This window comes from Arachis ipaensis, chromosome B2 (assembly GCF_059453495.1).
Source record: "Arachis ipaensis isolate K30076 ecotype BB chromosome B2, ASM5945349v1, whole genome shotgun sequence".
NCBI lineage: Eukaryota > Viridiplantae > Streptophyta > Magnoliopsida > Fabales > Fabaceae > Arachis > Arachis ipaensis.
In genome coordinates, this window is record NC_142437.1 from 102077077 (window position 1) to 102104976 (window position 27900).

Here is a 27900-nt window from a genome sequence, read left to right on the forward strand (position 1 = left end):
TTTATTAAAAATTATTTTTAATTTAATTTATTAAATATAAATACTATATTTAAAAAAAAAATATTTTTTAAAAACTCTTTTATAACAGCACTGCACAGGTCCCAGGTGTAAGCGTGTCACCATACGTTTCTTCGTCTAGTCTCTAGTGTGCTGTTTGACAGTGACAAATGTGGCATCATCCATCACTTCAACACACTCACCCTAATTATCTATTAATCATAATATTTTTCTCAAACATGAATCAGAATCACCCTTGTTATAGTTTTTCTTTTTTTCTTTTTCAATATATACATTTTTGCAGCTTCTCCAGGGACGAACCATGGTGGTTCATTCTTCTCCCCTCTCTTTTCAAGTACTGTTTCTTGTTCTCACGATTTTGCTGCAGATAGAATCTCATCAGATTGAAGATGTTGCTGCAAAAGTTGAACACCTTCCTGGTTTTGATGGCCCACTCCCCTTTCACCTTGAAACTGGGTACGATCAGCATATATGTTCACGGTTCACCACTTTTGTGTATTTTTGATATCCACCATTGACTCTTATTCTTTTGTTTATTATTTTTTATGAAAAATAACTAGAAATTCTAATTCATTCTTTTAAGAATTTAACTTTATACATTCAATTAACTAACGTTATGAAAAAATAATTTTTTTTTATATTGATTATGTAAATGATCGTATAAAAAAAATGTGATTAGATAATTATGTAAATGAGTTGACATTATTAATATATTAAAATTAAATTCTTCTTTTAATTAAAATATTTTATTTTTATGTGTTAAAAATATATATTTTGAAATTTTTACTCATTTAAATATTGATAGAATTTTTTTTAAATCAAGGAACTCAACACAATATGATAGAGAAAAAAGAACATCAAAATATAAATAAAAAAAATTAATGATTAAATTAGTTCTTAAAAAATAAGTTTTTTTAAATTTGTGTTTGAATTATTTTATCAACCAAATTGGTTCTTTAAATATTACAAAATAATCACATTTGTCATTCCATCACTCTATTAATAATTTCTATCAATGATTGGTGATGTAAAATGTTAACTAATAGCATACATGACATCTAGTATGTCCAATTAGACGCCGATAAAATATGTTTATGAAAATTTATCTATAATTACTACATTATATTAGAATTAGGATTTATGTAATTGAAAAAATAGACTAAATCGATAAATTTTTATAAACATATTTTGTTAGTGTCTAATTAGACATGTCAAGTATTATGTATGTTGTTTCACATTATCAACAATTAGCAAAAATTGTTAACAAAGTGAGAGAAAAACAAAATGTGGTGAATTTATAATCTTTGGATGAATAATTTGATTGATAAAATTTTTCATAAATGAATTTTAAAAAAATCCCATTTTTCAATAACTAATTTAATTATTAACACTAATTTAATACAAATTCAACTTTCAATACGAGGTTTATGTCTTTTACTACAGGTACGTGGGATTGGGGGACACAGATGATGACTTGCAAGTATTTTACTATTTTATTAAGTCAGAAAATGATCCTAAAAATGATCCTCTTATGCTATGGCTGACTGGTGGTCCTGGTTGTTCTTCATTTTCTGGCCTTGCCTACCAAATTGGTAATACCACTCTTCATTCTAATATCTTTTCTTAAACTTTACACATTTATGCATGTCTTCTTTAATCTCTATTTAGCCGAAATTTATCTGTAACGGTTTTATACTCAACACAAAATGTGCTAATTCAAACAAGATATTCACTGTCCATATACTTAAAGCTAAGCAAAAATCTAGTGTGGATGATGCTGCATTTGAGATATGTGTCACTTGATCAAATTCAATCATATAAATATATAATAATAGTCCATTTACCGATGTTTGGTTAGTGCAAATAGTTTAGGTACTAATTTCTCATAAACAAAGTTTTGGGTTTTAGATCTTGTGAATGGAAAAATAGTTTTGTGATTTCATTGTTTTACCCTGTTTGCTACAGGTCCGATAAAATTTAAAATTGAGGAATACAATGGGAGCTTACCTAATTTGGTCTTGAGGCCACAGTCATGGACAAAGGTACTGCAATTTATCCTCAAGAGTTATTGCATTTGTTTCTTGAACTATATCCAAATTTTGCAATGGTAATTTCTGTTCATTATTTAAGCATGTTGTTGTAAAATCTATGTATTAATTAATGTTGGTAGTAGATATAATATTTAGACAACTCCTAAAAGTTGTCTCTTTTATTTGGTAACTAATTCAAATAGTTTATAACTTTAGTTTGAAAGGTTTAACCAACCAAAGAAGATTTATAACATTTTCGAGAGAATTCGTCTATAGACTTCACAGTTCACACCCCAGTTGCTCACAAACAAAGTTGTCCAACAAATAGTACAACCCCAAATAGTTGTTCACATCCTTTTTTATGTGATTTTTTCTTTTACAAAAGAAAATGTTATTGGAAAGTGTTATTTTGCTAATCATTTCAATGTTTTTTCAGGTCTCTAGCATTATTTTTGCTGATTTGCCAATTGGAACAGGCTTCTCTTATGCCAAGAATGTCACCGCACATCGCAGTCATTCGAAATTAATTAACCATACCCATCAATTTATTAGGAAGGTAAAGTCTCTTTGCTTGTGTTCATGTCTCTGCTAGCCACTAGAAATTTTATAAAAAGGAGCCAAATTAAATACAAAATAAATTAAAATATAATAAAATAAAAAATCAATAAAATATAATTTATAATATATAAGTCAATATTAATAATTATATTATATAAAAATTAACATTTAACTACAAACTTTAGAATTTTTATATTTTTAAATTTGTTCTGTGATATTTCATATAACTAAAATTATAAATTTATCATCTGAAATAAATTTTGAAGCATTCTCTTCTTCAACATATACAATCATATAATCTGCTAAAAATTCATCTTTTATCTTATTTTAAAGTCTTGTTTTAATAATTTTTATTGTTTAAAAAATCTATTTAATTGTTTCTATTGTCATAGAAAGAATCAAAATAAAAAATTTTTTTATAGTTGTTACTTTTTTACATTAATATAAATCTATATTTTTTAATAACTTTTTAATTATTTATATATTTATACGTTTTTATTTTTTTAACCTATTTGTTAATTGCTACTAATATATTATAATATACATTATAATTTATACCTATTAAGTTACTAATATGTAAATTTTCTTAGTGTAATATACTAAAATATATTTAATCTATAATAATAATAATAATAATAATAATAATAATAATAATAATAATAATAATAATAATAATAATAATAATAATAATAATAAACTAATAGTATTATTTTTTTTAAAAAAAATGGGGGACTATGACCACTTTAGGCCCCGTAAATCCGCCGTTGCTGCTACCATATTTCTTGCTAATTAACATCTTAATGTTTCTTTTTTTCTTTTTGAGTAAAGTATTATTTTTATGGGATAAGTTTTATTTGTATTTCTAATGTTTAAATTGTTCTATTTGTATAAGTAATTCAATATTATCCTGCTATCAATTATACTAATAGATCAGATTGTATTTTTCAATTATTCTCACTTGGATGTATTCATTCTCAATTAAGTCTCACTTGGATGTGTTCAATTTTAATATTGTACCCAAAATTTGTGTCCATATTTAATTATATCCCTAAAACAGTGAATTATATAAATATTGCAAGGATTAGTTTCAATTTTAATGAATTATTATCTGGAGTGGATAATTAGTTCTGACCTAAATATTTTTGTATTCTAATTTTAACAAGAGATTTTTAAAGCTCCAACTAAAGTTCATAATGTGTAATTGACGGCAGGATAGCATTAAATCACTTTTACAAACGTTAGCGATACAAATAGGATGATTTAAACATTAAGAACACAAATATGACTTATCCTAAACGTTGAAAATAAAAACGATACTTTACTCATTCTTTTTTTGATTGTTCATAATGTAGTGTACTTTGAGCTTTATTTGGGAGAATCTTTATTATTAAGTTGTCATTACTTATGATGCTGCCCTTCTTAAATCTTAATGGTTGTAGTGGCTTCTGGAACACCCGGAATTTCTTTCAAATAAATTTTACATGGGAGCTGATTCATACTCCGGTATTGCTGCACCGGGTGTTGTTCAAGAAATTTTAAATGGTATAAATTTTTTATTGGCTCAAGTAATTACTATAAGAAATGGCTAATATCTTAATAATTTATTATAATCATCATGCTGAAAATGTTTCTTAATCATTTTAATTATCACTAATATTACTAATTATCGGTTGTTTTTCTTTTCCAAGTCATGATTGGTGTGTTTTTCTTTTGGACATTATAAACTGGTTTGCACTTCACACCCCTCAAGTTTTGCAAAACATGAGTCCTTTTACCTTATCTTTCATATAGGATAGCTTCATTGGTTCTATATAATTATTACCAAAATAATATAATAATTCATAATAATCTTCTCTTAGAAGGTTTTATGAAATATCTTTTAGATAAGCTTAATTTTTTTTACCATTCATACACATATAAAGCTTTATTAACTCACATGATTTTGATTAAACAACTGTTATTCAATTTCCTTGATTAACAGGAAATGATCAAGGTCTTCAACCCTGGATAAATCTCCAGGTTTGTCATCAGTTTGTTTGACCATTTTTTTATTAATGTTTTTTGTTATTGATAAATTAATATAAAAAGATTGCCTAACATATAATCAAAATCTTTCGCCTTTTTACCTTAGTCTTTTAACATGGATCGAACATCCTCCAATTTTAAGCATTACAAACTCACCCGCACCATATTCACACATACGGTACGAGCCTGGTATACTTGTTGCAAGGCATATATAATGACCACTAGACTAATTCCTTGTGTCCGGTTAAGTGAGTTCTTAATGATAATCCTGATGCAAGTGGTTCAATTGAGTCCAAAAAAGGAAAAAAAAATCCATTTTGAATGCGGTGTGTTTGACAATAGTTCTATTGGATTTGGTTAGTGTCCTTGAAACACAGACACATAAACAAATACACAAAGATACATAAATATAAAGATACACAAATTTTATAATGTGTTTGGTAATAATGTACAAGACACGCATGTATAAATCAAATGTTAATTTTATCCTCTGCATCTTATGTATTGATAATTTCAAAAATAATTAGGGATGAAAAAGTCAAATTTTGTGTCATATGCATAGTGTCTCCTGTCTCAACTTTAAGGAGGAACACTAAATATATGTATTTTGTGTGTATATATGTATTACCGTATCTATCTAAATCCTTGTCTCACCAAACAAACGCTGGACGTATACTGGCATGTCTAACAATTAGTGTCCATGTCTCAACAAATAAACACAACCTTATATAAACTATGAAGACTAATTAATTGGCTTAATTTTTCACAGGGTTATCTATTAGGAAACCCGATTACCACTGGAAAAGAGTCAAATGATCAGATGCAATATGCTCATGGAATGGCACTTATTTCCGATGAACTCTATTTGGTAATATAGTTTAATTATTAAGTATTCAATTTCATTATTTATTCAATGTTGATATACTTATTTTTGTAATGTCCATTTAACAAAAATGTTCCAAGGAAACTCCAATGATCTCTAATTTTCTGTAATCTATGGACAGTCTTTGCAGAGAAATTGTAAAGGGGAGTATATTGATATAGATGCCAAAAATGAATTGTGTTTAAGAGACATGCAATACTATCAAGAGGCAAGTATTAATAATTATCCAAACTTTTATTATTTTATTCACTTTTTCCCTTTTTTGTTTTAAAATAATTGTCGTTTTTACTTTCTATGTCAAAATACATTGATTTTCCAATGATATAAAAAAATGAAAACGAAAAATTAATTTAAAAGTTAAAACAAAGGAATACAACACGATTTTTGTTAAAATTGATAAACATTTTTTTTCTTATGTTCAGTGCCTTTCGGGGATTGATCCATCGTACATTTTGGATAGCGATTGCAAGGTTGATTTTCCTATGGATGATCAAGGGACACATGGGAGACTTTTGATTCAGAAGTTGGAGGGTCCTCTTAGTTCATATCTAACTGTGCCAACAGTGACCTGCCAAGTACTTTTGTCAATCATGTATATAGCTAATTATTTTGAAAAATTTTTAAGTATATCGGTGTTTTATATTAAATTTTAACCATCGATTTTAGTTATATATATTATATATATTTTTTATAGTTAAGATGAATGGTTAAAAATTATGACATCGGTATACTTGAAAATTTTTTTTTATACTGGTGTAGATTTAAAAAATCCAAGGCATGGGTTTTTTTATATTGTTTAACTTTTTTAGCAAAAAAATAACAAACTGGTTGGTCCGATTTATAATTTTAAAAATTAAAATTTTTTTAACATTAAAATCGGATCCAATTTTTGTTTTCAAAAATAAAAAATTAAAATTGAACTACAAATCGGACTGTTGGATTCGATTAATATCAATTTTAAAAAAATTTTATATGAAAAAAAATTTAAATTTTCAATAACAATATACTACACATATTTATTTATTTATTTTTTTTTTGGTTTACCCAAACGGTATCCCCCAACCTGACTTGGTTGGTCGAGTGGTCAGCTCACTCGTCCGCTTAAGCAAGTGTCGGGAGTTCGAACCCCGCCTTGTGCATGCAGCAACCTATTGGCCAGCGGCAGACCCTTAAATGGAGCTCAGATCCGCGACGGATTAGTCCTTAACATATTTATTTTTTTGATTGTCTATGATATCCATCAACCTAACAGGCCAAATCCATATAAAAAAATTCATCCACACACGTTTTGAGTCCATTTTGATTTCAATCTGATTTTTCTGTGTTTTCTTTCGTAGGCTTATTGTTCTTTCCTTACCACCCAATGGGCCAACTCCCAGAGTGTTCGCAAGGCATTGCATGTGAGAGAGGTATGTCATGTGTAGTGTTTGATCCAATAATAAATCTGCAATAACTTCCTTTGATATTATTGGATCAAACACTACTAAGGTAACTTCATTTCACAATTAACTAGTATAAAACCGTAGTGTACATAATTTATTTTATTGTATTTTTTATAGTCTATTTTTAAAAAGATTAATATATATCATTGATTGTTGAAAAAAACTGTTAACGAAGTAATAGAAAGACAAAAATAATAAATTCATAATTTCTAAAAAATTAATTTAATTGATAAAATTTTTTAAAAATAAATTTGAAAAATAATTTAAAGTTCAATATTTTTCACATCGAATTAGTAGATTTTAATAATAATAAATTAAGAATGACATATTAATATAGAGACGAAGTAGCTTAGATATTGCAAAGATGAAATTAGACATTTTTAAATACTTTTCGATAAACTACGTTATTTGTTTTAGTAGAATTATTTAAATTGTCATGAGAAATGATAATTTTAAGTCCATGTTTGTTGATGACTCTTGAGCCTGCCACATAATGTTGGCAATAAATAAAAATCGGTTACTTAAAAAGTAAGTCTACATGATTCAAAAATTGTATTTGATTTTTATTAATTGTCATATTATAAGAGAACATCAAATTGAGATAAATAAGATAAATTGAGATATTATAAATTTTTTATCTAATTCCTTATATAATTACTGAAAGTATTTGTATAAAATCTTTATCGAAGACATCTGTTATTACTTTGAAAAGTTAATTATTAAACTGTCAATTTTTTTTTTCAAATGTCAGTTTAATTTTACAATGATTCATTGACCTTTTCTATCAACTTTGGAGTGAAAGTAGATTTTTTTTTTTTTTTTTAACTTTTATAATCGTACGAAATCAGACTCATGCAAAATCGCAAGTAAGATTGTTAATAATTGAACTTATTTGATAAAATTAACTATTTTATATAGTAAAGATAATTTTATAGATTACATAGTAGGCAAGCCATAGAAATGTATATTGCTAGCATAATACTTTTCTTTTTATTCATCTTCAACAGTAATCATTTCTTCCCGTGTAATATCTTCATTCTTTAACATGCTTCTTGTAATGGTTTTTAAAGAATGTTAGGGACTAACAATTTTTGTAATTTATAGTCATCAAGTAGTCATTAATAATGTTTTTAATGGTGTGAGATTACTCACTTTTCTTTTGCTGATTATATGCTGGCCAAAATTTAATAAAGTTGTTAGTCTTCTAGACTTTTCCATAGTTTTTACATTGCTTTATTATCACAATCTTCCATCCAAAATCTGAAACAGAAATATTAAATACTTAAACTGAAACTCAAATTATAGGGAAAAAAAAACTAATGATTATTATAATCATCATTTTTCACGGCAAATGATATGACAAAACAATAGATTATATAAACCTCAATCATTCACCTATCTACCATTCATATGTCGAGACACCAAATATAATATCAAAAATAATAATAATTATCTCTTTAAATATTATTTTCCTTAATTATTAAATTAAGAATTAACCTGTTCTTCAAATGTGAGCATTATGCTATATAATATATATAAAGAACTACTCTTACCCTTATCAGTTATCAAGGTAAATGTTAGCATCAAATACCATTTATACCGCAGAAAAAAAAAATATAATTTCAAACTCATCAATTCTGGTTAACATTAGCAAAGGAAATGTCTTAATTAGACAAAAAAAGTATTGTAGACTTACTCCTCTATATTCTTCTAAAGCAAAAGTGTTATACTCCTTAGAAAGAGAAGTCATTTGTTTAAGTCCAATTCCAAAGTCATGAAATGGATGTGCAGGTTTCAGTGTTGTTGTTATTGAATAATTCAAAATATAAATTCAAAGTTTCGGTTCTCCAAAAATTACACAAAAACAGAAACTCATTGCAAAATTATAAATTATAATTCAAGAACTCAAGGAGATTCATTGTGTGTGGGGTGCAAGAGGGCACATTAATTTATGTGGTTTGCATAGAATGAATTTTACATAACATGTCTTCTCATAACGAGTAGAATAACTATTTTCAACTTTATAAAAACCAGACTCAATACGACTGGATATTAATTTGTGGAATGAGCACACTCAAAGAGTCCATAATTCACTGAGCTCTACATACCTCTATAGACTATAGTAATCCATAAATAATATTTTCACTTAAAGTGAAAGCAACAACGGTACCAAGTATTATCTCACTAAGATTATTATATAAATAAAAATAAATCTAGAGAAAAGCAAGCTTATTATCTTCATGCTACTCTTCTTCATTATGGGTGAATTCATTAATTTCTTGTTTTGTAATAATAAAAGTTACGGTTCTCAAGGGACGTACCTCTTTTCCCCAAAGCTAATACTATCTTCATGCTACTCTTTTTCATCACCATGCATATCATCCTTACCACTTCTAAACTTTGCACGTAAATATTTTCTTTGTCTAATCACCGATGAAAAATCACACATCATTAATTAGCACAACTCGTGAATAAAATGCATTTTAAAAACTTGCAAAAACAATAGAGTGCGCTAAGCAATAATTTTAACTTCTAATGTTAAATGAATATATATATTTGTACTTTATCATGTGTTCAATTTGACGTCTCATTGTAAGGACAAATGGAGAACTCCTGCAATAGAGTAAGATAGGCTAGAAGAAAGGGGCATCAAATATGGAAAAGAAAATCATCACAAATACTATGCAAAAAACCTTGGTGAAAGAATGCCTGCAGCCATATTCACATATCAAATCATCAATATCATCTATCAAAACAGATTCACCCAAACTATCTACATAGAAATAGTTATAGTTTAGCTAGACAATCTGCAAATTATATTATTTGTTGAACAAGTATAACACAATATTTCAATGAAACCAAGTGCTTTCAAGAAAACTAAACTAAAAGATCAACTGATTCCACCAAAGTCATATAGTGATTCTCATATATGATGCCATTCTAGCAGTGACACATATTCTCGATTCAAAAACATGTTTTCAATAGATTTCCCTTATTTACTGCTCTATAATAATGGATAATTGCATAATTAAACTACATATCACAAATTAGTAGTCACAATAATAAAATGGAGTCATGATTTGAGTAACTTATTTTTGGTAAAATAGAGTTTTGAAGCTCAAACAATATCATAGTGGAAAAATAATGGGAGAAAGTAAACAATAAACTTAAGAAATTTCAGCAACATATTATCTAGTTTAAGTCATGACTAATTTTGTGGTGTACACAAAGCCTTTTCATCAAATATAATACACTAAAATTTATAAAAGATACAAACAAAAAAGAAAGGACCAACCTCTCTTACTTCATTCATCAAAGCAATAAAAACTAAACAAAAGTAGATTGTTTGAGTATGTAAATTTGTCATGAGAATAACAATAGCTATATGGCCAACGGCAACATAAAAGTTGTTAACCCTACTCTTTTAATTTGGTCAAAGTGATTAAAATATCTAACATAGGAAATAAGAATGAATTGATAATGTGACATAAGTGATGGTGGATTTAATATGTCAAGAATAAGAATATGCTTTAAAAAAGATTATTTGAATTTTTAATTGCAACAGCAAACAAAATATACATTTAATCAAATAATTAGATGCTTTCTAAAAAATATAACAAAATATAATAAAATATTATAGAATTTGATGGAAAGAACAATTTAAAAAAAATAACAAAATATTATAAAATGAGCAATTTTCAAAAGCTTTTTCTACTTAAAATGTGAGTACATGAAATACATTTATTTTAGTCCTTTTGAAACAATCTCCATCATGTAGTGTAATGAAAATGAAAAGAACAACTTCATCTTCAATTATTACACATAATTATTGTAACTAACTAAAAATTATGTAATAACAACATAGATTATCTACCTTACTCCAAATGAGTACACTTTTTAAGTATTTGCAACTAAAAATTACAGCTAATTATGAATATAAAGTTTGGTCAATATATAGTATATGAAGAAGAAATCACTTAATAAACTTAATAATAATGTTTAGTTACTTTGCCATCAGCTTCAATTTTATAATATCTATTAAAAAATGAAAGCAAAACTATTGTGAAATAATTTCCTTTCAAAAATTCATTGTAATTTTATTCAGATAAACATTTTAAAAATTAGCAAGAGAAAACAACGTACCGCCTATGAAAATCCATTTTATATCCTACACCTGATCATTTTAAATGTCTCTTTTATTTGCCAAATTCATTATTTTCACATATTATTTATCTTGCAATGATCTAACAAATTCGTATGAAAGAGTACAAATATCATACTATAATATTTAAAATAGATTTCTTTTATTTTACTTTTTTAGTAACTCATAATTTAAAGTAGATTATTTATGAAGTACTATTTATAAAAGAAAAAAAAAATGAAAATTGACCTGTTCATCATTGATCTTGAACTCCCTAGCCTTCAGAAACTTGAGAAGAACCATATTCCTGCCTTCATCTCCTTTGCTTAGCAGAAGAGGTATCCCACAAAGAGACACATCTTTCTCTACTCCAACACTTTTCTTCTCTGATTCTATTTTTTTTCCTCTTGTTCCTTCACTGGTTCCACACCCTCCTTATCAGCACCTTCTTTTTTAACTTCTTCTTCGTTATTATTACCTTCAGTTGCTTCATTGATCTTCTTTGGCTCTTCTATTTTTTAATCAAACAGGTTGTGTCCCAAGATAGCTTCTTAAAGCTTAGCCTTTAGATAGATAGCATGTGAAGACTTCAAAAATTTCAATCACTTTACTGATAGTTCTTCCTGAAAGCATGTATAATGTGATTAAAGAGTTGAAAACAGTAAAAATAAAAAAAGTAAGCACCAACTTCTCTGAGAATCAATGAAACAATGAAAGGGCCATCAAAGATTGCTTATCTCAAATTAGAAAAATGAAAATTTTTTAAATTTTTTCACAGTGTTAAAGCTAAATAATAATTTTCAAAAGAACCCAAAGGATAAAAGAGATTGATGTGGTTGAGGAAGCTAACCCATTCTACACAACGTAGGAGGGTCCTTCTGCAAATCTTTGAGCTCCTTCAAGATGCGCTCCGACGCCGTATTTGAACATTACATATATTAAAGTAATAGATCAAGAATCATTCAAGCTCTAAAATTGAATCTGAGATCCATTCTAAGTTCATTAACTGTGCTAAAGAAACACTTTCTCAGTTTCATTGAATTTGCATAAACACAACGATTTGTGTAAATATTCTAACTCTTAAAACATAAATTACCTCAGCAACACCGACAATGACAGCCATCCATGATGAGTAACTGTGCGAATGGATGGAGCTTCAGTTTTCGCGAACAGATAAGAAGTCTCTACTGACGGTTCCACTGTTCGCATCGTGAGCAAAGTTTTTGTGTTTGCTCCGGTAATAGTACAGAGCTTCGGTACTGGCAGTTGGAGAGACGGATGGAGAGAGATCTGATGAGGGAGGAGTGTTTTTGAATTTTTAAATACAGTGGTCGGTAACAAATGTTCAGATTTGGGTTTTGTCATTCAATTTATATGTACACAACACAGTTTAAATTTGACATCTAAACAACCGTTATTTACTTTGATGCCCTTATCCTTTCACTACGCCACATGTCGATTATAAAGCCTTCTTCAAACAGGTTGTGTCCAGGGATAGCTTCTTAAAGCTTAGCCTTTAGATAGATAGCATGTGGAGACTCCAAATATTCCAATCACTTTACTGATAGTTCTTTCTGAGAGCATGTATAATGTGATTAAAGAGATGAAAACTGTAAAAATGAAAAAGTAAGCACCAACTTCTCCGAGAATCACTGAAACAATGAAAGGGCCATCAAAAATTACTTATCTCAGATTAGAAAAATGAAATTTTTTAAATTTTCCAACAGTGTTAAAGCTAAATAATAATTTTTAAGATAACCGAAATGATAAAAAAGATGGATGTGGTTGAGGTAGCTAACCCATTCAATACAACGTAGGAGGGTCCTTCTGCAAATCTTTGAGCTCCTTCAAGATGCGCTCCGACGCCATATTTGAACATTACATGCATTAAAGTAATAGATCAAGAATCATTCAAGCTCTAAAACTGAATCTGAGGTCCATCCTGAGTTTATTAACTGTGCTAAAGAAATACTTTCTCAGTTTCATTGATTTTGCATAAACACAACGATTTGTGTAACTATTCTAACTCTTAAAAAATAAATTACCTCTACAATACCGCCAACGACAGCCATCCATGATGAGTAACTGTGCGAACGAATGGAACTTTGGTTTTCGCAAACAGATGAAAAGCCTCTACCGATGGTTCCTCTGTCTGCATCGCAAGCAAAGTTTCTGTGTTTGCTCCATTGATTGTGCAGAGCTTCGGTATTGGCAGATGGAGTGACGGATCGAGAGAGATCAGATGAGGGAGGAGTGTTTTTGAATTTTGAAATACAGTGGTCGCTAACAAATGTTTAGATTAGGGTTTTGTCATTAAATTTATATGTACACAACACAGTTTAAATTTGACATCTAAACAAATATTATTTACTTTGATGCCCTTATCCTTTCATTGCACCACATGTCGATTATAAGTCTTCTTCAAATAGGTTGTGTCCCAAGATAGCTTCTTCAAGCTTAGCCTTTAGATAGATAGCATGTGGGGACTCTAAAAATTCCAATCACTTTACTGATAGTTCTTCCTGAAATCATGTATAATGTGATTAAAGAGATGAAAATAGTAAAAATGAAAAAGTAAGCACCAACTTCTCTCAGAATCAATGAAACATTGAAAGGGCCATCAAAGATTGCTTATCTCAAATTGGAAAAATGAAATTTTTTTGAATTTTTCCACGGTGATAAAGCTAAATAATAATTTTCAAAATAACCCAAAGGATAAAAAAGATGGATGTGGTTGAGGAAGCTAACCCATTCTACACAATGTAGGAGGGTCCTTCTGAAAATATTTGAGCTCTTTCAAGATGCGCTCCGACGTCGTATCTGAACATTACATACATTAAAGTAATAGATCAAGAATCATTCAAGCTCTAAAACTGAATCTGAGATCAATTCTGAGTTCATTAACTGTACTAAAGAAACACTTTCTCAGTTTCATTGATTTTGCATAAACACAACGATTTTTGTAACTATTCTAATTCTTCAAAAATAAATTACCTCTGCAACACTGCCAACGACAAGCATCCATGATGAGTAACTGTGCGAACGGATGGAGCTTCGGTTTTCGTGAACAGATGAAAAGTCTCTACTAACGGTTCCTATGTTTGCATCGCGAGCAAAGTTTTTTTGTTTGCTCCGGTGATAGTGCAGAGCTTCGGTACTGGCAGATGGAGAGACGAGTGGAGAGAGATCTGATGAGGGAGGAGTGTTTTTGAATTTTAAAATACAATGGCCGCTAACAAATGTTCAAATTAGGGTTTTGTCATTTAATTTATATGTACACAACACAGTTTAAATTTGACACCTAAACAACTATTATTTACTTTGATGCCCTTATCCTTTCATTGTGCCACATGTCGATTATAAAGGCCTCTTCAAACAGGTTGTGTCCAGAGATAGCTTCTTCAAGCTTAGCCTTTAGATAGATAGCATGTGGAGACTCCAAAAATTCCAATCACTTTATTGATGGGGTTGAGGAAGCTAACCCATTCTACACAACGTAGGAGGGTCCTTCTGCAAATCTTTGAACTCCTTCAAGATGCGTTCCGATGCCGTATCCAAATATTACATACATTAAAGTAATAGATCAAGAATCATTCAAGCTCTAAAACTTAATCTGAGATCCATCTGAGTTCATTAACTGTGCTAAAGAAACACTTTCTCGGTTTCATTGATTTTGCATAAACACAGTTTGTGTAACTATTATAACTCTTAAAAAATAAATTACCTCTGCAACATCGCCAACGACAGCCGTCCATGATGAGTAACTGTGCGAACGGATGGAGCTTCAGTTTTCGCGAACAGATAAAAAGTCTCTACCGACGGTTCCTATGTTTGCATTGCGAGCAAAGTTTCTGTGTTTTCTCCGGTGATAGTGCAGAGCTTCGATACTGGCAGATGGATAGACAGAAGGAGAGAGATCTGATGATGGAGGAATATTTTTTAATTTTAAAATACAGTGGCCGCTAACAAAAGTTCAGATTTGGGTTTTGTCATTCAATTTATATCTACACAACACAGTTTAAATTTGACATCTAAACAAGTGTTGTTTACTTTGATGCCCTTAACCTGTCACTGCGCCACATGTCGATTATAAAGGCTTCTTCAAACAGGTTGTGTCCCAAGATAGCTTCTTCAAGCTTATCCTTTAGATAGATAGCATGTGTGGACTCCAAAAATTCCAATCACTTTACTGATAGTTCTTCCTGAAAGCATGTATAATATGATTAAAGAGATGAAAACAATAAAAATGAAAAAGTAAGCACCAACTTCTCTGAGAATCAATGAAACAATGATAGGGCCATCAAAGATTGCTTATCTCAAATTAGAAGAATGAAAACTTTTTAAATTTTTCCACAGTGTTAAAGCTTAATAATAATATTCAAAATAACCCAAAGGATAAAAAAGAAGGATGTGGTTGAGGAAGCTAACCCATTCTACACAATGTTGGAGAGTCCTTTTACAAATCTTTGAGCTTCATCAAAATGCGCTCTGACGCTGTATCTGAACAATACATATATTAAAGTAATAGATCAAGAGTCATTCAAGCTCCAAAACTTAATTTGAGATCCATTCTGAGTTCATTAACTGTGCTAAAGAAACACTTTCTCAGTTTCATTGATTTTGCATAAACACAACGATTTGTGTAACTATTCTAACTCTTAATAAATAAATTACCTCTGCAACACCGCCAACGACAGCCATCCATGATGAGTAACTATGCGAACGGATAGAGCTACGTTTTTTGCAAACAGATGAAAAGTCTCTACGGAGCTTTCCTCAGTTTGGATCGCGAGCAAAGTTTCTGTATTTTCTCCGGTGATAGTGCAGAGCTTTGGTACTGGCAGATAAGGAGACGGATGGAGAGAGATCTGATGAGGGAGGAGTGTTTTTGAATTTTGAAATACAGTGGCCGCTAACAAATGTTCATATTAGGGTTTTGTCATTCAATTTATATGTACACAACACAGTTTAAATTTGACATCTAAATAAGTGTTATTATCTTTGATGCCCTTATCCTTTCACTGCGCCAGATGTCGATTATAAAGGCTTCTTCAAACAGGTTGTGTCCCAAGATAGCTTCTTCAAGCTTATCCTTTAGATAGATAGCATGTGGGGACTCCAAAAATTTCAATCACTTTACTGATAGTCCTTCCTGAAAGCATGTATAATGTGATTAAAGAGATGAAAATAGTAAAAATGAAAAAGTAAGCACAAACTTCTCTGAGAATCAATGAAACAATGATAGGGCCATCAAAGATTGCTTATCTCAAATTAGAAGAATGAAAATTTTTTAAATTTTCCCACAGTGTTAAAGCTAAATAATAATTTTCAAAATAACCCAAATGATAAAAAAGATGGATGTGATTGAGGAAGCTAACCCATTCTACACAACGGCGGAGGGTCCTTCTGCAAATCTTTGAGCTCCTTCAAGATGCGCTCCGACGCCGTATCTGAACATTACATACATTAAAGTAATAGATCAAGAGTCATTCAAGCTCTAAAACTGAATCTGAGATCCATTCTGAGTTCATTAATTGTGCTAAAGAAACACTTTCTCAGTTTCATTGATTTTGTATAAACACAACGATTTGTGTAACTATTCTAACTCTTAAAAAATAAAGTACCTCTGAAACACCGCCAACGACAACCATCCATGATGAGTAACTGTGCGAATTTGCAAACAAATAAAAAGTCTCTACTGACGGTTCCTCAGTTTGCATCGTGAGCAAAGTTTCTGTATTTGCTTCGGGGATAGTGCAGAGCTTCGGTACTAGGAGATGGAGAGAGATCTGATGAGGGAGGAGTGTTTTTGAATTTTGAAATACAGTGGCCGCTAAATATTGTATAGATTAGGGTTTTTACAGTCAATTTATATGTACACAAAATAGTTCAAATTTGACATCTAAACAACTGTTATTTACTTTGATGCCCTTATCCTTTCACTGCGCCACATGTCGATTACAAAGGCTTCTTCAAACAGGTTGTGTTTCAAGATAGCTTCTTCAAGCTTAGCCTTTAGATAGATAGCATGTGGGGAATCCAAAAATTCCAATTACTTTACTTACAGTTCTTCCTGAAAGCATGTATAATGTGATTAAAGAGATGAAAACAGTAAAACACCAACTTCTCTGAGAATCAATGAAACAATGATAGGGTCATCAAAGATTGCTTATCTCAAATTAGAAAAATGAAAATTTTTTAAATTTTCACACAGTGTTAAAGCTAAATAATAATTTTTAAAATAACCCAAAGGATAAAAAAGATGGATGTGATTGAGGAAGCTAACCCATTCTACACAACGTAGGAGGGTCCTTCTGCAAATCTCTGAGCTCCTTCAAGATGCGCTCCGACACCGTATCTGAACATTACACACATTAAAGTAATGGATCAAGAGTCATTCAAGATATAAAACTGAATCTGAGATCCATTCTGAGTTCAATAACTGTGATAAAGAAACACTTTCTCAGTTTCATTGATTTTGCATAAACACAATAATTTGTGTAACCATTCTAACTCTTAAAAAATAAATTACCTCTGCAACACCGCCAATGACAGCCATTCATGATGAGTAACTGTGCGAACGGATGGAGCTTTGGTTTTCGCGAACAGATGAAAAATGGCTATCGACAGTTCCTCCGTTTGCATCGCGAGCAAAGTTTCTGTGTTTGCTCCGGTGATAGTGCAGAGCTTCGGTACTGGCATATGGAGAGATAAATGGAGAAAGATCTGATGAGGGAGGAGTGTTTTTGAATTTTGAAATACAGTGGCCGCTAAATATTGTATAGATTAGGGTTTTTTCAGTCAATTTATATGTACACAACACATTTCAAATTTGACAACTAAACAACTGTTATTTACTTTGATGCCCTTATCCTTTCACTGCGCCACATGTCGATTATAAAGGCTTCTTCAAACAGGTTGTGTTTCAAGATAGCTTCTTCAAGATTAGCCTTTAGATAGATAGCATGTGGGGACTCCAAAAATTCCAATCACTTTACTGATAGTTCTTCCTGAAAGCATGTATAACGTGATTAATGAGATGAAAACAATAAAAATGAAAAAGTAAGCACCAGCTTCTCTGAGAGTCAGTGAAACAATGAAATGGCCATAAAATATTGCTTATCTCATATTAGAAAAATGAAAATTTTTTAAATTTTTCCACAGTGTTAAAGCTAAATAATAATTTTCAAAATAACCCAAAGGATAAAAAAGATGGATGTGATTGAGGAAGCTAACCCATTCTACACAACGTAGGAGGGACCTTCTGCAAATCTTTGAGCTCCTTCAAGATGGGCTCCGACGCCATATCTGAATATTACATACATTAAAGTAATAGATCAAGAATCATTCAAGCTCTAAAACTAAATCTGAGATCCATTCTGAGTTCATTAACTTTGCTAAAGAAACACTTTCTCAGTTTCATTGATTTTGCATAAACACAACGATTTGTGTAACTATTCTAACTCTTAAAAAATAAATTACCTCTGCAACACTGCCAACGACAGCCATCCATAACGAGTAGCTGTGCGAAGGGATGGAGCTTCGATTTTTGCGAATAGATGAAAAGTCTCTACCGACGGTTCCTCTGTTTGCATCGCGAGCAAAGTTTCTGTGTTTGCTCTGGTGATAATGCAGAGCTTTGGTACTGGCAGATGGAGAGACTGATGGAGAGATATCTGACGAGGGAGGAGTGTTTTTGAATTTTGAAATACAGTGGCCGCAAACAAATGTTCAGATTAGGGTTTTGTCATTCAATTTATATGTACACAACACAGTTTAAATTTGACATCTAAACAAATGTTATTTACTTTGATGTCCTTATCCTTTCACTGCGCCACATGTCGATTATAAAGGCTTTTTCAAACAGGTTGTGTCCTAAGATAGCTTCTTCAAACTTAGCCTTTAGATAGATAGCATGTGGGGACTCCAAAAATTCTAATCACTTTACTGATAGTTCTTCCTAAAAGCATGTATAATGTGATTAAAGAGATGAAAACAATAAAAATGAAAAAGTAAGCACCAACTTCTCTAAGAATCAATGAAACAATGATAGGGCCATCAAAGATTGCTTATCTCAGATTAGAAAAATGAAAATTTTTAAAATTTTTCCACAGTGTTAAAGCCAATTAATAATTTTCAAAATAACCCAAAAGATAAAAAAGATGGATGTGGTTGAGGAAGCTAACCCATTCTACACAACGTAGGAGGGTCCTTCTGCAAATCTTTGAGCTCCTTCAAGATGCGCTCTGACGCCGTATCTGAACATTACATACGTTAAAATAATAGATCAAGAATCATTTAAGCTCTAAAACTGAATCTGAGATCCATTCTGAGTTCATTAACTATGCTAAAGAAACACTTTCTCAGTTTCATTGATTTTGCATAAACACAACAATTTGTGTAACTATTCTAACTCTTAAAAAATAAATTACCTCTGCAACACCGCCAACGACAGCCATCCATGATGAGTAACTGTGCGAACTGAGGGAGCTTCGGTTTTCACGAACAGATGAAGAATCTCTATCGACGGTTCTTCTGTTTGCATCGCGAACAAAGTTTCTGTGTTTGCTCCGGTGATAGTGCAGAGATTTGGTACTAGTAGATGGAGAGACAGATGGAGAGAGATCCATTGAGGGAGAAGTGTTTTTGAATTTTGAAATACAGTGGCCGCTAACAAATGTTCAGATTAGGGTTTTATCATTCAATTTATATGTACACAACACAGTTTAAATTTGACATCTAAACAACTGTTATTTACTTTGATGCCCTTATCCTTTCACTGCGCCACATGTCGATTATAAAGGCTTCTTCAAACAGGTTGTGTTTCAAGATAGGTTCTTCAAGCTTAGCCTTTAGATAGATAGCATGTGGGGACTCCAAAAATTTTAATCATTTTACTGATAGTTCTTCCTAAAAGCATGTATAATGTGATTAAAGAGATGAAAACAGTAAAAATGAAAAAGTAAGCACCAACTTTTCTGAAAATCAATGAAACAATGAAAGGGCCATCAAAGATTGCTTATCTCAAATTTGGAAAATGAAAATTTTTTAGATTTTCCCACAGTGTTAAAGCTAAATAATAATTTTCAAAATAATCCGAAGGATAAAAATGATGGATGTGATTGAGGAAGCTAACCCATTCTACACAACATAGGAGGGTCCTTCTGCAAATCTTTGAGCTCCTTCAAGATGCTCTCCGACGCCGTATCTGAACATTACATACATTAAAGTAATAGATCAAGAGTCATTCAAGATATAAAACTGAATCTGAGATCCATTCTGAGTTCATTAACTGTGATAAAGAAACACTTTCTCAGTTTAATTGATTTTGCATAAACACAACGATTTGTGTAACCATTCTAACTCTTAAAAAATAAATTACCTCTGCAACACCGCCAATGACAGCCATTCATGATGAGTAACTGTGCGAACGGATGGAGCTTCGATTTTCGCGAACAGATGAAAAATGGCTATCGACAGTTCCTCCGTTTGCATCGCGAGCAAAGTTTCTGTGTTTGCTCCGGTGATAGTGCAGAGCTTCGGTACTAGCAGATGGAGAGAGATTTGATGAGGTAGGAGTGTTTTTGAATTTTGAAATACAGTGGTCGTTAAATATTGTATAGATTAGGGTTTTTTTCAGAAAATTTATATGTACACAACACAGTTCAAATTTGACATCTAAACAACTGTTATTTACTTTGATGCCCTTATCCTTTCACTGCGCCACATGTCGATTATAAAGGCTTCTTCAAACAGGTTGTGTCTCAAGATAGCTTCTTCAAGCTTAGCCTTTAGATAGATAGCATGTGGGAACTCCAAAAATTCCAATCACTTTACTGATAGTTCTTCCGGAAAGCATGTATAACGTGATTAATGAGATGAAAACAATAAAAATGAAAAAGTAAGCACCAACTTCTCTGAGAATCAGTGAAACAATGAAATGGCAATCAAAGATTGCTTATCTCAGATTAGAAAAATGAAAATTTTTAAAATTTTCCCACAGTGTATGTTAAAGCTAAATAATAATTTTTAAAATAACCCAAAGGATAAAAAAGATGGATGTGGTTGAGGAAGCTAATCCATTCTACAGAACGTAGGAGGGTCCTTCTGCAAATCTTTGAGCTCCTTCAAGATGGGCTCCGACGCCGTATCTGAATATTACATACATTAAAGTAATAGATCAAGAATCATTCAAGCTCTAAAACTGAATCTGAGATCCATTCTGAGTCCATTAACTTTGCTAAAGAAACACTTTCTGAGTTTCATTGATTTTGCATAAACACAACGATTTGTGTAACTATTCTAACTCTTAAAAAATAAATTACCTCTGCAACACTGCCAACGACAGCCATCCATGATGAGTAGCTATATGCGAACGGATGGAGCTTTGGTTTGTGCGAACAGGTGAAAAGTCTCTACCGACGGTTCCTCTGTTTGCATCGCGAGCAAAGTTTCTGTGTTTACTCTAGTGATACTGCAGAGCTTCGGTACTAGCAGATGGAGAGGCGGATGGAGAGATATCTGACGAGGGAGGAGTGTTTTTGAATTTTGAAATACAGTGGCCGCTAACAAATGTTCAGATTAGGGTTTTGTCATTCAATTTATATGTACACAACACAGTTTAAATTTGACATCTAAACAAATGTTATTTACTTTGATGTCCTTATCCTTTCACTGCCCCACATGTCGATTATAAAGGCTTTTTCAAATAGGTTGTGTCCTAGGATAGCTTCTTCAAACTTTGCCTTTAGATAGATAGCATGTGGGGACTCCAAAAATTCTAATCACTTTATTGATAGTTCTTCCTGAAAGCATGTATAATGTGATTAAAGAGATGAAAACAATAAAAATGAAAAAGTAAGCACCAACTTCTCTGAGAATCAGAAAAACAATGAAAGGGCCATCAAAGATTGCTTATCTCAGATTAGAAAAATAAAATTTTTTTTAAATTTTTCCACAGTGTTAAAGCTAAATAATAATTTTCACAATAACTGAAAAGATAAAAATGATGGATGTGGTTGAGGAAGCTAACCCATTCTACACAACATAGGAGGGTCCTTCTGCAAATCCTTAAGCTCCTTCAAGATGTGCTCTGACGCCGTATCTGAACATTACATACGTTAAAAATAATAGATCAAGAATCATTTAAGCTCTAAAACTGAATCTGAGATCCATTATGAGTTTATTAACTATGCTAAAGAAACACTTTCTCAGTTTCATTGATTTTGCATAAACACAACAATTTGTGTAACTATTCTAACTCTTAAAAAATAAATTACCTCTGCAACACCGCCAACGACAACCATCCATGATGAGTAACTGTGCGAACTGATGGAGCTTCGATTTTCGCGAACAAATGAAGAATCTCTATCGACGGTTCTTTTGTTTGCATCGCGAGCAAAGTTTCTGTGTTTGCTCCGGTGATAGTGCATAGATTTGGTACTGGCAGATGGAGAGACTGATGGAGAGAGATCCAATGAGGGAGGAGTATTTTTGAATTTTGAAATACAGTGGCCACTAACAAATGTTCAGATTAGGATTTTGTCATTCAATTTATATGTACACAACACAGTTTAAATTTGACATCTAAACAACTGTTATTTACTTTTATGCCCTTATCCTTTCACTGCGCCACATGTCGATTATAAAGGCTTCTTCAAACAGGTTGTGTCCCAAGATAGGTTCTTCAAGCTTAGCCTTTAGATAGATAGCATGTGGGGACTCCAAAAATTTTAATCATTTTACTGATAGTTCTTCCTGAAAGCATGTATAATGTGATTAAAGAGATGAAAACAGTAAAAATGAAAATGTAAGCACCAACTTCTCTGAGAATCAATGAAACAATGAAAGGGCCATCAAAGATTGCTTATCTCAAATTTGGAAAATGAAAAATTTTTTAAATTTTCCCACAGTGTTAAAGCTAAATAATAATTTTCAAAATAACCCAAAGGATAAAAAGGATGGATGTTGTTGAGGAAGCTAACCTAATCTACACAACGTAGGAGGGTCCTTCTGCAAATCTTTGAGCTCCTTCAAGATGAGCTCTGACGCCATATTTGAACATTACATACATTAAAGTAATAGATCAAGAATCATTCAAGCTCTAAAACTGAATCTGAGATCCATTCTGAGTCCATTAACTGTGCTAAAGAAACACTTTCTCAGTTTTATTGATTTTGCATAAATACAACGATTTGTATAACTATTCTAACTCTTAAAAAATAAATTACCTCTGCAACACTGCCAACGACAGCTATCCATGATGAGTAACCGTGCGAACGGATGGAGCTTCGGTTTTCGCGAACAAATGAAAAGTTTCTACCAACGGTTCCTCTGTTTGCATCGCGAGCAAAGTTTTTGTGTTTGCTCCGGTGATAGTACAGAGCTTTGGTACTGGATGATGGAGAGACAGATGGAGAGAGATTTGATGAGGGAGGAGTGTTTTTGAATTTTGAAATACAGTGGACGCTAACAATTGTTCATATTAGGGTTTTGTCATTCAATTTATATGTACACAACACAGTTCAAATTTGACATCTAAACAACTGTTATTTACTTTGATGCCCTTATCCTTTCACTACGCCACATGTCAATTATAAAGGCTGGACACTTGTCGAACAATGAATCATGTACTGCTCTTCTATTATATATAGTGAGATAGTTCAATCCAGCTGCTGAGTATATCTGTTAGTATTTTTTGACAATCAACACATTTTTTTAAAAGAAATGTTAGGAGGTCAATATTTTTTGTCAATATTATTGGTCAATATTTTAGATCAATATTTTGTTTTTATACTATTTGAATTTTGGATTTAGAATTTACTATATATATACTTTTGTTGGCTAAATAATGTTGGCCAAAACTAATACATTTTGTTAATTATTTAGCATTGTTCTTTTCTTTAACATTATTCAATCTAGCTTTCTTTACATTAGTATTTCTTAACAACAAACACGTATTTTCTTGGTTTTTATAATTAAAAATTAACCTAAATATATAATTAATTCATAATAACCTAGATCACCAAAGAAGCCTAAGCACTAAGCATTTAATGGATATATCATGCACATGAATTTACCAAAGCTAAATGAATGCTTCACAGGAAATAGGAAAATGGAAACGGTGTTACACTACTGATTTTGACTTCGACATCACTAGCAGCTTCGAATTTCATGTAAATCTCAGTGCAAAAGGCTACCGTTCCTTGATATTCAGGTAAGGTTTCTAGACGCTTCGAGTTTGAAATAACAATTTGAGTATCTTTCTTTTGGCTTTAATTTCTTGGGATATTGGCAACCAAGCTGATTTCATGGGGAAATAATTATTGTTTTGACAGCGGCGATCACGACTTAGTTGTTCCTTTCTTATCGACTCAAGCATGGATAAGAGCTCTAAACTACTCCATTTTCGATGATTGGAGGCCATGGCTTGTAAATGGCCAAGTTGCAGGGTATGCATGAACCTTTTAGCCTTTATATTATATAAGAGAAGAAAGTAACAAATAAACTTTTGAATATTTATATTTCAAATAAATTAATCCTGAAAATAAAAAAAATACCAATAAAGTCTTTTATAATAGCAAATGTAGACAAGTTAATTTAAATTAAGACTTTCTATTTTAGTTATAGAGGTTAATTTAAAAGTAATGTGTCCACATCTACTATTATAGAGGATTTTATCGGTATTTTTTTTTTTCAAAGACTAATATATTTAAAGTATAAATCTTTAGAAACTTATTTGTTACTTTACTCTTTATAATATGATATATATTGAAGCTAGTTTTATAGTGCCTATGTTTGTGGTTACTATGGTAGTAACCATTCTATGTAAATTATGAGTTAATAATCATTTTAATTAAAGCCTATGACTATAACGATGTGAAGTTTACTGTGAGGGTATAATGAGTTATTTTACCTATGATGATCAGTGATATATGCAATATAGGTTTATAAAAAGTACTAGATGCACATAAAAAAATTAGTTACCAAAGTCGTTATATATTTATGTATAAATATATGTATTATTTAACTTATTTTTAATGTATATTTTATATTTAAATAAATATTTTAAATTAATAACTGATTTTATGGCTAACTTTTGGTGTACATGTAGCATGACTGATATATATATTTACTAGTATTTTTACCCGTAATAATATTACGGGATATATATTTTTTAAAATTACGGTTCACTTTATTCTAACAGTATAGATTATGTATGGCACAAAAAATTTATAAAATCAAACTACTTTTATAAAAAAAAGTCGTAGATTGACAAAAGTCTCTGGCTAAGAAGATCAAGGTATCTATAGATAAAAAATTAAATAATAAGATTTTTAGTTATTATTTTTATATGAAAAAGTCTAATTTTTTATTAATAATTAATCTTAACATTCGTTATCTAAAATTTGAAACAATTTAACGTGTATACTTTTACATTTAATTAGGTGTTAAGTCTGTTGCACAAATAGAAATAATTAATTTTTATACTTGTTATTTAAAAATAATATTTTTTTCTTTATATATATAAAAAAATAATTAGATATTAGCATAAAAAATTAAACTGATAGTTATAAAATTAACTCAAAACTTTTTTTTTGAAATAATTGAATCTTGATTCTAACTTTTAATTATAACATTAGTATTCTCTCTAAATTATATATAATAAATATTTGAAAGAAAAGAAATGAAAATATAGATTAAAAAGATAAGCGGTGAAATTTTAAAACTAAATAAAAAACTAAAAAATATGTATATAATAATAATAATATTTTTTATTTGAATTATATTATTTTGTTAATTTTATTTTTTGTAGAATAGAAAGGTAGAAAAAATAGAGAATGAGAGAAAAGAGAGAGAACGATAAAGATGAAGAATGAGAGTGAGAGTTTGTTAATTTTGGAAGAAAAAATTTTATTTTAATTGTAATAAAAAAATATCAGATGACATATTTTGATTTGTCAAATTACTAATATAAAATATAAATTATATATAGAGTAAAAATGGTAGAAAGAAATAGAAAAATAGAGAGAGATAGATGAGAGAATTTAGAAAGAGAGTTTATTAATTTTGAAAAAAAATATTTTCGCTCAATTTTAATAAGAGATTGTCATGTGACACATTTGATTATTAAATTAGATAGTAATATATGATACATAATATAGGTATATTTCAATTTCAGTTTTAATATTTTAATTTTAATTTTAATGCAATTAAAGAATGTCAGGTTGTACATTTTGATTGTCAAATTAGTAATTAGTCATTGATATTAATAATGATATATAAAATAGATAAAATGGTTGAAGGAATGAGAGAGATAGAGAAAAGAAGATGGAGGAGTGGAGAACTCTTTAATTTTGGAGGGAAAGATTTGATTTCAATTGTAATGAGGGAGTGACATGTGGCACATTTTGGTTGTAAAATTAGTATGGAGGAGGGAAGAATTCTTTAATTTTGGAGGGAAAGATTTAATTTCAATTACAATGAGGTAGTGACATGTGACATATTTTAGTTGTAAAATTAATAAGGAAGAGAGGAAAATTCTTTAATTTTGGAGGAAAAGATTTGATTTCAATTATAATAAAAAAGTGACATATGGCACATTTTAGTTGTAAAATAAAAAATATATAATAGAATAGATTCTTCCAACAGTATATTAGTACCTTGTATCTTATTTTTGCGTATTTGCTTTGTATAATCGTCGAAAGGAATTGTTTACATAACATTATTATTTCTTAAAACACTCCAAGACATTGAGCATGTATAAATAATTTGTCTCTTGAGCAGGTTTACAAGGACTTACTCAAATCAAATGACGTTTGCAACTGTGAAGGTAAAGAAAAAAACATTAATTCTTTAATTTAGATAAAAAAAAAGTCCTTTTTTTTTCTTGTGGTGTCTCTCTATTTTGGAAATTTTTCCATTTCTTTTTTTCTTCATATGTAATAATAGGGTGGAGGGCATACAGCTGCTGAGTACAAACCAGATGAATGTTTAGCCATGTTCTCTAGGTGGCTCTCTAATGCCCCTTTATGACTTTAATAACTAAAATGTTACAAAACTAGTTACACATGAGATGATGCTCATTCATCTATGATTACTTGTAAAAAATCAAATAATATAATGTGTAACTATTCTGTGTACTAAGTGTTCAACTATATTCTATACTAATAGAGAAATTTTATCCCTATTGTGGAGAATTATTGTCTCCCGAATCCTGAGGAACAAAATAATTGCTACCTTATTAGAAGAATTTCAACAGATGGGATTATAGGATTGCTAATATGAAACTGAGCTGCAGAATTATGCAGCAAAGAAGATTGAAAGAAACAGAGAAAACTAAGATGATTTTGTATTGGTAAGAGTTGTAATTCACACTAGTATTTGAGTATATCTCAATCTATCTAGTATCTATTACTAAAAAGTCAAAACATAAGGGTATTATAGTTATCTAGAGATCACAGACTAACAAATTACTTGTTCCTTAAGTCACCAGTCTGTTAAATCAGTGACAACCATATTAACTTATTTGACCCTCATTATGAAAGCAACTCAGATTCTTGGGTTGCAAGAAACAAGAATGAAAGAAAAACCGCAAGAAGTTTATCAAGGAAAACTAGAGAATCTATCTGTCTATATCTATTCTTATTATATAAAAGTTGATACCTAAGTTTTTTTATATCATATTTAAATCATTTTTTTTTAACAATGCTATGTCAACAATTTTGCTTATTTGACAAAACTTGAAAATCAACTAATCATCTTTTTGTAAAAAATTAAAAAAAAATTCTTATTTATTATTAT

The 27900-nt window shown here is 30.4% G+C and overlaps 1 protein-coding gene across 1 annotated transcript; it reads left to right on the forward strand.

Annotated features, from left to right (window-relative positions):
* The first annotated feature begins 219 nt into the window (after positions 1-219).
* Positions 220-27284, forward strand: LOC107625589 (serine carboxypeptidase-like 2). The gene is made up of 14 exons (XM_016328268.3): positions 220-474; positions 1462-1610; positions 1984-2060; positions 2485-2604; positions 4046-4148; positions 4588-4625; positions 5401-5499; positions 5636-5722; positions 5937-6089; positions 6852-6923; positions 24201-24313; positions 24435-24548; positions 26884-26929; positions 27049-27284. Exons 1-14 carry the CDS (start codon positions 320-322, stop codon positions 27130-27132), a joined length of 1410 nt encoding a protein of 469 aa, XP_016183754.1. The 5' UTR covers positions 220-319; the 3' UTR covers positions 27133-27284.
* Positions 27285-27900: the final 616 nt, after the last annotated feature.

Bases quoted from the DNA above. Each gene is read 5' to 3' on its own strand.
- LOC107625589 (XM_016328268.3), top strand. From the start codon at position 320: ATGGTGGTTCATTCTTCTCCCCTCTCTTTTCAAGTACTGTTTCTTGTT. The intron at 4,626-5,400 runs GTTTGTCATCAG...AATTTTTCACAG, and splicing joins AACCCTGGATAAATCTCCAG to GGTTATCTATTAGGAAACCC. The intron at 5,500-5,635 runs GTAATATAGTTT...ATCTATGGACAG, and splicing joins TTTCCGATGAACTCTATTTG to TCTTTGCAGAGAAATTGTAA.